The sequence below is a fragment of the Beta vulgaris genome, chromosome 2 (genome assembly GCF_026745355.1).
Source record: "Beta vulgaris subsp. vulgaris cultivar EL10 chromosome 2, EL10.2, whole genome shotgun sequence".
Classification (NCBI taxonomy): domain Eukaryota; kingdom Viridiplantae; phylum Streptophyta; class Magnoliopsida; order Caryophyllales; family Amaranthaceae; genus Beta; species Beta vulgaris.
In genome coordinates this window covers 36,064,234-36,075,692 of record NC_079203.1, presented here as the reverse complement: position 1 = coordinate 36,075,692, position 11,459 = coordinate 36,064,234, and the positions used below count along the sequence as shown (strand labels likewise).

General features: G+C 39.5%; 1 protein-coding gene across 1 annotated transcript; it reads left to right on the top strand.

The window, feature by feature from the left end:
* The first annotated feature begins 206 nt into the window (after window positions 1-206).
* LOC125494838 (uncharacterized) lies at window positions 207-1,166 on the top strand. Its single transcript, XM_048638675.2, has one exon. The coding sequence runs from the start codon at window positions 207-209 to the stop codon at window positions 1,164-1,166; it is 960 nt and encodes a 319-aa protein (XP_048494632.2).
* Window positions 1,167-11,459: the final 10,293 nt, after the last annotated feature.

Genomic DNA, 11,459 nt, shown 5'->3' with positions numbered 1-11,459 from the left:
AATGGATGCAGCACAAGAAATGTACAATGCTGTTGTTGATGAAGAGGACTTGGATGAGTACTATCTACAACTACTTGATGAGATTGTGCCCAACTTGAACAGTCATATCTCCTCTGAACCAGAATCTGCTGCACATACCAAAACAGAAAAATTAAACCTGAGATGAAGCAAGAAAGAGAAGGAGAGCTGTAGATGAATTGTTAATTATGGAAGAGAACGGAGTATTACCATATGGTGCATTGAAGAAGACAGCAGATAAGTATGGTGTTACAAGACACACAATAGAGAGATTATGGAAAAGAGCATGCAATCAAAGAGTTACGGGTGATGTCATTGATGTCAGGTCAAGGAAAAAGGGAACTGTGGGGAGGAAATCAATGGAATATAGTGAGGAGTTTCTCCAATCAGTGCCACTGAATTTACGCACTTCAGTTAGATGCTTTGCTGGGGCACTCAAAGTGTCTCCTTCAACAATTTATAGACTGCTCAAGAAGGGGAAGCTCAGAAGCCATACAAGTAGCAACCATCCAAGTTTGACAGAGACTCACAAATTGGAGAGGATGAAGTGGGTTCTATCCCACATTCTACCTGGCACACCCACTGTACAAGCAGAGTTTATACACATGGAGAACATCATACACATTGATGAGAAATGGTTCTATTTGAACCCAGATACAAGGAGATTTTATTTATTGCCAAGAGAAGATGATCCATATAGATGTTGCCAATCAAAGAGATTCAAAATTAAAGCTATGTTTATGGGGGTAGTATCAAAACCAATGTATGATGCTCAAGGTAATCTCATTCATGATGGCAAGTTTGGCATCTTTCCTTTTGTAGAGAGGGTGGCAGCAAAATACACTACCAAAAACAGAGATAAGGGCACTATTGAAACAAAGGCTGTTGAGAGGATCACTCAGAAGGTCATCAGAGACATGATTATACAGAATATACTGCCATCTATAATGAGTAAGTGGCCTGCTGGTATGTCCAAGGATATATGCATCCAACAGGACAATGCTAGGCCTCACATACAAGGAAATGATGAGGCATTCAAGGCAGCAGCAACTCAAAATGGGTTCAACATCATGCTCATTCAACAGCCACCTCAGTCCCCAGATTTAAATGTTCTTGATTTGGGTTTTTTTGAGCCATACAAGCTTTAATGTATCAAACATTTCCTAAGAACATAGATGAGCTCATAACAAATGTGCAAGATGCATATGACAGATTTGATCCTAGTGTTATGAAATACACATGGTTACAATTACAGTGGATTATGGTTGAGATTCTACAGGTTAGAGGAGGTAATAATTACAAGAACCCTCATCATGGGAAGGCAAGATTAGAAAGGTTGGGTCTTCTCCCAAAAACTGTCAAATGTGATCAAGTTATTGTGGATGAAGCTGTGCACTATTTGAATGAGAAGTTACCAAATGAAAGTGAACAAGTTGAGTACTTTGACAGTGAGGGGGTCATTGATGAAGACTAAAATGAATGGTATGTGAGCATTTTTTTGTGAAGAATACAGTTTTTAGGGAAGTCCATTAAAAGTGGGTGAATTTTGGGAAGAATATAGTTTTTGCAAAGAACATGTTTTATTTGGTAAATACATAACAATGCCATTGAAGTAGGAACTTTTGTTAAACTGCACACCAAACTAAATTATGTACATGTAGTGGAGGAATGTAGGTTTGTAAATGCAGTTTATATCAATGATTATGCTAATTCTATTTACAGTTATGTTTCTTATTTACACCATTGTTATTGTTTTTTTTAGTTATAGGGACCGAGGCATAACTATGAATTAGCAAAGAACCACAATCACAATTACTCATGTAAAGACATCATTTGACCTTCTATAATCCATCAGGGAGACTTTTAACTTATGAAAGAGTTCAAATCATTAACACCTCAAGGCACAATGCCGAGCAAATCATTGACTCACTTCAAGTTTTTGGTGAGTCCTTCATCATATGGATTAGGGAGTGATTTTAAAAACAGGGGGACTCAATATACAACAACAAACCAATCCCACAACAAAGGCGCTTTCTATATTCATAACTCATCATTCATCAATTTGACATCACCCTTAAACTCTAGGTCAAGCTCAACATAACCAATAATCAGCCAACACAACCAACAGCTCCCAAGAACACAAGTATCAAACACAATCCAAGCTTATCCAACAGCAAGCCAAACATTGAACATCACCAATAGAAACATTCAACATCACCAATCAGATTCAAGATCACCAACACAAGGCAAATATACATAACCATTAAAACAGAATAACACAAACCAACAACAGAAAATATTAACATGCAAAAAAAACGCAAGTAAATAAGGATAACAATGGGACAGTAGTCAAACCTCCCTTACTGTAATTTTTGTTCAAATCTGTACCACCAATCACTATCCCCTTCCTCTTTAAACCAGATTTCATGACCGATTTACTCCCACAACCACCACTTTCTTTAAAAGAACCCACCTTAGCCTTTCCTTTTCGGTTGTATGAATAGTAATTCATCTCAGAACCCATACAAGGAAGAGCACAAACAGTAACGCGTTCAGAATTAGGTTTTTTGGAGACAGAAAGTGGGGGTAAAGTGGGAGTTTTGAAAACCACTTTTTCTTTCACATCTTCCTCGGAACTCACCAGATCTATAATTACTTCTTCTTCAGAGGACTCACTAAATAAATCATCAGGAAACCATGGTTTCTTCATGTCCTTAATTTCCTCAAGAACAACACCCAGAGCTTTGCAAGCAGTTGGACCCATACACTTTGAAGCAGCCCCTGAATCGTATAGTCTACGGGGCCAAGGAGAACCATTTTCAATTGATCGAATGACGTCAATTATGAACGTCGCCTCTCCCATCCGTAGTTTCAAAATGCGCATCAATCAAAGGTTCCAAATTGATATCACAAACCATTTTTTAGGAGAGAGAAATTGATTTTCAAGCAAAATTGCAAAGAACAGAAAGAAAAACGAAGATGAGGAGAGAGAGAAAGAATATCTGAAGACGAAGTTATGAGGGGAGAGAGAGTAGATCTGAAAAAGTTATAGAGAGATGAGCAGTAATGAGGGAGAGAGAGTAGATCTGAAAAAGTTATAGAGAGATGAGCAGTAATGAGGGTGAGGGAGATGAGCAGTTATGAGGGAGATGAGAAGTTACGAGGGAGATGAATGATGATGAAGAACCCTAGGTTAGATGAAGAGGTGGGGTGGGAATTCAATTGGGGTAGTTGGTGGGTCACTAAAAATGGTGGGAATCATTAGTTTTAGGTTAGGATTAATCAGATTATTAGATGTAGATTAAAGAACATAACACAAGTTAGTAAGGGTAAAATGGTAAAATTAGAAGGCAAAAGTTACTAAATAAGGAAAAAAATAACAATGTCCCATCTATTTTGAAACACCCCAAAATAGACAATGTCCCATCTATTTTGAAACGGAGGAAGTATCTAAATTCATCTAACTATTAATCCTTCGTATTTTAAGTGTAATCATAACTATAGTCCGGATGGAGTATATAATAGAATAACAAGTTGTAAAATTAACGCACCGTATGTCGTGCATATAAGGAAAACAATAAAAAAAGATGTAACTACCACTAGTGGAAAAAAAATGGAAGGGCTGCGATGCAAGGGCTGCATTTTTTGAAAAACACAACCCTTAATAGTGATGGTTGCGATTAGCCCAAAAACCGCAACCCTTCACTTTACTAAATGTCCCAATTGTGCACACACTTGTTCATTCCTTCTCACTCACCGTATGAATTTCCCTCGCTCTTAGTACTTTAACTCGAACGAAACCCCCTCCCTCTCACTCACTCGCACCCTAACTAATGCTGGAGCACTGTGCGCACCATCATTGAATCCCTAACGTCGGAGCACCATGCGCACCATCACTGGAGCCCTAACGCTGGAGCACCACGCGCATCATCACCATCACCTGTCTTCTGCTCTCTTCTCTTCTCTTGTGTCTTCTCTTCGAGTGGGTTGATTTTAGTGGGTTTAGGGCAGCGCCATCACCACCAGATAACGCCACTACGTTGTGCACATTCATTTACCTTCTAGCTAGTCGCTTCTCTTATCTTCTCCACCACATTCATTTGAGTGTGTTTAGGGCAGCGCCACCACCACCACAACATAACGCCACCATTGCCACCAACTTGCTCCACCACCACCACCACTTTCCTACTCTTTCTTCATTGCTATTGGGTCTAGTGAGTTTTATTTGCTTAGTGAATTTGTATAAATTAATCTTGTTATTTAAGTTAGCTTTGTTTTTATTAAATAAATTAAATGATTAATGTGCAACGTGGGTTTTGTTAGTTGTAGGAAAAAGAGACTAAGGAAGGCAAATAAAGTTCCAACTATCTATTTTCTCTTCATCGGTGTTAAGAGGTAACTAGTTTAATTTCCTTATTTTTTTTTGTTTTTTGGTTGATGAGCTAGATAAAGTTGTCATGTGTTTCAATCTGAATAAGTTATGATAAGTTATTGATGAATATATGTATTTCTTATAATGTATGTATATTTCTTGATATGAGATTGTATGAAAACAATGTAATGTAGTTATGAATCATCATCATATACCTAGATACCCGTTCAAGACTTACTCGTTAGGAGTAAGTCTTGAATAGTCTCTGGTTTAGGACTGTTATTAGACGTTTGATCTCACTTAGGTGGTGAATGTGTTTCTTATTTTCAATTATGAGAAAAGTCTTGGTTTTCGTTTCTCTACATTGTTCTTTGGCTACATATGTAGATAAGCAACTATCTACATTGTGTACTTGGAGAATTGTAGGGAACTGCTGCCGGATTTTCCTTAGAATTAAAAAGTTGGCATATATTCATTAGTGAGATTAGACATCCAAGGATGGGTTAGGTTGGAGTGATAAGGACCTTCGACTGCATGCATACATTTGAACATGTCACTATCTTAGCTTGCATGTGTATGTTACTTAAATAATGATTGATACATTATAGTTATTGGTTGTGTTTAATTAAAGGTCTTCTTGAATGAGATGGATCGTACTTGGATTTATGGTAGTCGTGAATCAATTGAGTTTGTGAATGGGTCTCGGATCCTGTGGAGCAGTCGACTTTTATTGTCCTTGTGTCAATTGTGGAAATGTGAGCAAGGTTATTAGTATACATTTGCTTAGGGAGCATGTCTTTCGCTGTGGGTTTTGGCCTCAATACCAGGTATGGGTTATATAGGAAGCTCTAGAGTAATGAACGGTGTGTGAAGAAAAGAAGGATTTAGAGTTCGCTAATGAGGTCGGGGATGATAATGGGGATGACGAGTATGCAGATGATGCTAGGGATCGGGTAGACGAGATGATACACGAGGTTGAAGATCAGTCTTGTAAATGAACTCGTATTATTGAGTCTATGTTTGAAGCTGTTGAAAAGCCATTGTATCCAGGTTGTACAAAATACACCAAACTTTCCGCCATGATAACACTCTTCAACATCAAGTCGAAAACTGGTTGGACGGACTCTAGTTTCTCATCGTTGTTGGAAGTTTTGGCTGATATGCTCCTGATGGAAATGAACTGTCAAAGTCATACTATTATGCTAATACACTCATGTGTCCTTTCGGTTTAGAATACTAGCGGATACATGCTTGTCCTAATGACTGTGTGCTTTATCGTAATGAGTATAAGCATTTAGATGAGTGTCCACGTTGTGGATTGTCGAGGTACAAGCGTGAAGAAGCTGGGGGTAGTGAAGGACCACCAACTAAGGTGTGTTGTGGTATCTACCCATAATACCTAGATTTAAGTGCATGTTCTCAATTGAAGGAGACGCGAAGAATTTGAGGTGGCATGCAGATTGTAAGAAGAAATACGGTCTGTTGAAGCATTCGGCTGATTCGCCTGAGTGAAAAAGTTTCAACAGGGTGCATAAGGCATTTGGTGATGAGGATAGAAATCCGAGGCTTGGATTATGTACGGATGATATGAATCCTTTTGTCAATCTTAATTCTCAGCATATTACATGGCTAGTAATTTTAGTGGTTTATAGCTTGCCTCCTTCGTTGTGCATGAAACGCAAGTACATCATGTTGTCTCTTCTCATATCGGGGCGGAAACAACCTGGAAATGACATAGATGTATACCTCCAGCCATTGGTTGAAGATTTACAAAAGATGTGGAACGAAGGAGTGTAAGTATCTGATGCGTATGCTAATGAGATGTTCACTTTATGTGCCATGCTTTTCTGTACTGTGAACGATTATCCAGCTTATAGAACTTATTTGGGTATAAGATCATAGGAAAAAAATCGTGCCTGATTTGTATGGATGACATGGAGGCTACATACTTTTAAGGGCTGCAAACATGTCTATATGCGCACACGAAAGCTTCTCAGATGCAACCATCCTATCGGTTTAAGAAAAAGACATTCGATGGGACGGTCGAAGAGGGAGTTGCTCGTAGACCATTAACTGGTACTAGAGTTTATAATCAGGTTAAGGGCATTTAAACAATCTTTGGTAAACCTGCGAGTGAAGCTGATGGAACTACAAGATTATGGAAAAAGGAGTTCATTTTTTTGGAAACTTCCATATGGAAAGATCTACAAGTCAGACATTGTTTGAATGTCATACACATAGAGAATAATGTTTGTGACGCTATTCTTACGACCCTTATGAATATTCCGGGCAAGACAAAAAGATGTGATGGCGTCACGACTTTACTCGGAAAAACAGGGGCTTCGACCAGAGTTGTGGGCTCAGAAAAGGGACGGAAGGAAGAAGAAAGGAGCTGAGGAAAGGGTTGATGAGGAAACTGGGAAAAGAAAAAAGAAGGTGGAGGATTCGTAGAAGAAGTATTTGCCACCAGCTTGCTACACGCTGTCGAGAGCAGAGAAATAGATTTTTTGCGAGTCGTTGTATGATATTAAGGTTACAACCGGCTACTCATTGAATATGAAGAGATTTTTTACCTTAAATCGTGAGTTGAAGTTATCGAGTATGAAATCTCACGATTATCATGTCATGATGCAAGTGTTCTTACTGATTGCAATTCGTGGGATTCTTCCAAAGCATGTGAGGCACACCATCACAAAACTTTGTTCATTTTCCATAGTATATGCAGCAAAGTGCTACAATCGTCGACCCAGATTCCTTGCAGGCCAGAGTAGTTGAAACTCAATGCAAATTTTTTTCCCCCCGCATTATTTGACATTATGGTCCATCTCATTGTCTATCTAGTTCGAGAAGTTAAGTTGTGTGGTCCAATATTTTTGAGGTGGTGCTATCCTTTTGAGAGACATATGGGAACTTTGAAGGATAAAATTCGAAATCCTGTGCAACCAGAAGGTAGGATAATTCAAGGGATTGTGGGTGAAGAGGTAAGTAATTTTGTGGCTGAGTAATTTGCTAGTGCTGATTCTGTTGGACTTCCGACATCTCGACACGAGGGCAGACTTGAGGGTAAGGGTACTATTGGTTCAAAATTGATCTCACCTTCTAAATGAACATATGGAAGAATTACATGTTGACAACCCTGGAAAAGGAACAAGGGCACTGTCGCAAATGCATAACAAGACGTTCATTGATTGGTTTCATAAACGAGTTATGAATGATTTAGATGAACGTGTTTCTGAAACAGTCAAGTGGTTAGCATTAGGTCCTCGTGACTGTACACTCTTATGAGGGTTATGATATTAATGGGTACACATTTTGGACTGAATGTCAAGATCTTAAGTCGACATTGCAACAAATAGTGGTGTTTAATTTGTGGCGTCATTTACACAATACGCAAGCTCGAAGGATAAGTCTCCTACTTTCTTACACCAATTATTACGGGCAAGTTCAAGAAATATGGGAGCTTGACTATCGTACTTTTCATATTTGCCTCTTTTGTTGCAAGTGTTGCATAAAAAAGATGATCCATTATGATTCACTCTTGTGGACATTGGTCGCCTACGTGAAACTGAGGAGCCATTTGTACTTGCATCACAAGTTAAACAAGTATTTATGTAACTAATCCTCCTGATAATAAGTGGTCAATTGTGGTACCTGGCCGGCAAAAGGAGTATCCTCGGCATTGGTGATGTTGAGAATGAGGAAGAGTATGATGCATTTGAGTACATCCCAACTTTTTTCTATCCTTAAAATAGTGTGGAAGCTAATATATTGGAGAACTATATGCGTGTCGATCACACGGAAGGGATACATGTTGTTGAAGCTCCTAAGAAATGGCTCGAAGGTCAATAAATCATAAGACATATACTAAGGTATATTATATATTTTGGCCGATTCGCGTTCAATTCGTACTTCTCGAGTCAATTATCTCCAATTTATTTTTGAACATGATAAAATAAGGTAAAATGTGACTAGTGTGTAGATTATCAGGCATGCATTTGTTGTTGGTTAAATTTGAGGAACGTAAATGTCATTTTAGGCTAGTTTGACAAATTCGCGTCCAATTCGTACTTCGCAAGTCATTTAACTCTAAATTCTTTTTGAACATGATAATATGAGATATAATGTAACTTTAGGCTTGAATTTGGTATCGGTTGAATTTCAATAACGTATATGTGATTTTAGGCTATTTTGGCCCATTCGCGTCCAATTCGTACTTCTCGAGTCATTTAACTCTAAATTATTTTTGAACATGATAATATGAGATACAATGTAACTAATACGTAGATTTTTAGGCTTGTAATTGGTGTTGGTTGAATTTCGAGAACGTAAATGTCATTTTAACCTTACATGGCAAGGAGGGGGGAGTGCAACAGTGGGGTAGGGGCAGTAGTGGCGGTGGTGGTTGGAACTATTCTAAATATGGAGAGTCAGGTCAAATGGCAAGGGAATACCCATCAGTTGGTGGTGGTGGGAACTATTACAAATGTGGAGAGTCAGGTCACATGGCAAGGGAATGCCCATCAGGTGGTAGCGGTGGTCGGTGGAGGGTGGTGGGAACTGTTACCTGACTGTAGAGTTACTTCCCTTGCAACTAATGTTTTCAAAAAATTTAAAAATTCCCTTATTTAGTGGGATAAAGTGATTAAAAGAATTAGAAATTCATGATGTATTAGATTTAATAGCAATTATTTTAATTTTCTACATGTTTTCACACACATCGTGTGCATATAAACACTAGTATCATGCTAATGATGGAGCTGTAGGTGAACTCATGGTCCTTCCAAATATTTAATACGTAATTATCTATAGTAGTTGCTCCGTTTTTCTAAGATCTTTTATTTGCAAATTTGACACTTTTTATAAAGTAAAGAGAATCTTTTAAATTCTTTCCAATAAGAACATAGTCATGTGGGTAGGGCTGCCAACGGGTCGGAGACTTGGGGCAGATGAACCTCAACCCGCCCTATCACCTGCGATTTAAATATCCATCTACACCATCCATTACTCGCCAAGAATTCCACCCATATCCATCCCACCATCTATAACGGGTGGGAAATAAGTGATCCCTATATATATATATACGCCACCCGCTCGCCAGTATACTCACCTCAACGCGGGATCTCGCCCATCTATCTAGCTTGGGTGGATAGATAACACACTTACTCGTGGATAATTACCAGCTATACGTATGAAATCTTGTAGCGGGTGGGAAATAAGTGATCCCTATATATATACGCCACCCGCTCCCGCTCGCCAGTATACCTACCTCAACGCGGGATCTCGCCCATCTATCTAGCTTAGGTGGATATATAACACACTTACTCGTGGATAATTACCAGCTATACATATGAAATCTTGTTTGGATCGTCTACATGAGTAGATTAAAAATATCAACTTTTAATAATTTTACTAATATGAAATATGTTAAAGATATTAATCGTACAAAACGCGCATTGACAATGTGAAACTAGAGATAGAAAGATCTTTGTGGAATGAGAGGGTAGTTAGCTAAAGTTTTACACTTTGCGAAAAATCTATGTCTACAACTTCCATCTAACATGGTTAAAGAAATAGAAATTCTATCAAATACTACCTATCAAACATCAACTTTTCCCATTCAAAAAGCTACCTTAAAGTAAAAAAATGTTTAAGTAGCATTACATACAAACATTTTCCATCAGTTCTTTCCGTTAGTGAGGGTTCCTTCTTGCATTATACAATATTCATTATTCAAGAAGGTTGTTTAAGCTCCCCTGCCCTTGAACCTTGTCACTTTCATCGTCCACCATTTCCCTCCGTCAACCCTGTAGTTGCTCGCCACCATCGTTCCCCTCCCCTGTTCGTTCATATTTCTTGTCATTTTCTCCTCCATTCTTGGTGGTGCGTCGGTTAGCGCGTCGAGTTTTTCCCCTCCACTGGTGGTGTCGCGTCTCCCCTTCCCCTCCTCGTGGTGGTTTCGCGTCTCCCTTCCCACTACCCCTGTTAGCATCGTGGTTTCCTTCCCCCTTCCCCCTCACAACTTGGTCAAGAGTCCGTTTGGGTGGTGTTTGTTCGTGTTCCCAGGGTTTGTGTTCGCTGTTGTTTGCTTGGTTGAAGGTTCCCGTCCCTGCTCACCGTCCTTATGTCTTGTAAGCACATCCCCCATAGTTAGGTTTGTGGTTGTTTTGGGCTTCCCCTACCCCTCCCCCATTTAATGTCAGACTCCCCTACCCCTTCCCCTCAATTAGTGTCGGGCTCCCCTTTCCCCTTTCCCCTTTGCCCCTGTTAGTGTTGGGCTTCCCCTTCCCCACCCCCCCGTTTGTTGGAGTTTCCAAATAGTTAAGTCAGTTATTTTCTTAGAAAGTGTGTTGAATCTCTAAATAAAAGGAGTGCGTTGTTTTCGAGTTGCTAGAGTTGTTATTGGTGGTTGGTTGTGGCCATCGAAAAGTATTAGTCAGTTGGCTCAAGATTGGCGGTTCAAAGTAGTAACAGTTGAGTATGTTGGTTTTTTTGGAATATGTGCTGAGTGACAAGGTGACTCACGATGTTCATGAGCAAGGTCGAGGTGATGATAGGCTTTCATGGTTGCGACGTATATTTATCGGTTTTGAAAACCAGAGGTGTGTTCGAAGGCTCAACTTGTTTGGCTTTCCTTTTAGCTTGGCATTGATCTTAATGGTCTTTGCCATGAAACCTTCAAATCTGTAGGCGGCATCCCGGTTGCATCTGGGGGTCTACAACACTCCCACTCATCAGCGTTTCTCCTTCATCATGGCGAAACCTGACATACTCTCGCTCGAGAGTAGTGAGTCACAATGGAACGTGACTCCTCACATGGTCATGAGCTCAGAATCCCAAGTGATGATAGATCGTTGGGATTGCGCATCCGGCAAGACGCGACGCTCGCCGTTGGTTGTTCGTTGTCAAAATCATGATCGTCAATCGCTTCTTATTCCACCAATTCCACTAGCCATCTGAGGTTGCGTCCACCGCCATCAGCACTGACTAGCGATGAGCCCCTTTCTTCGTGACTTTTTTTCATTTTTATTTATTTCTGTATTAGGTGGAATGTAACTCTTAAGACTCCTTT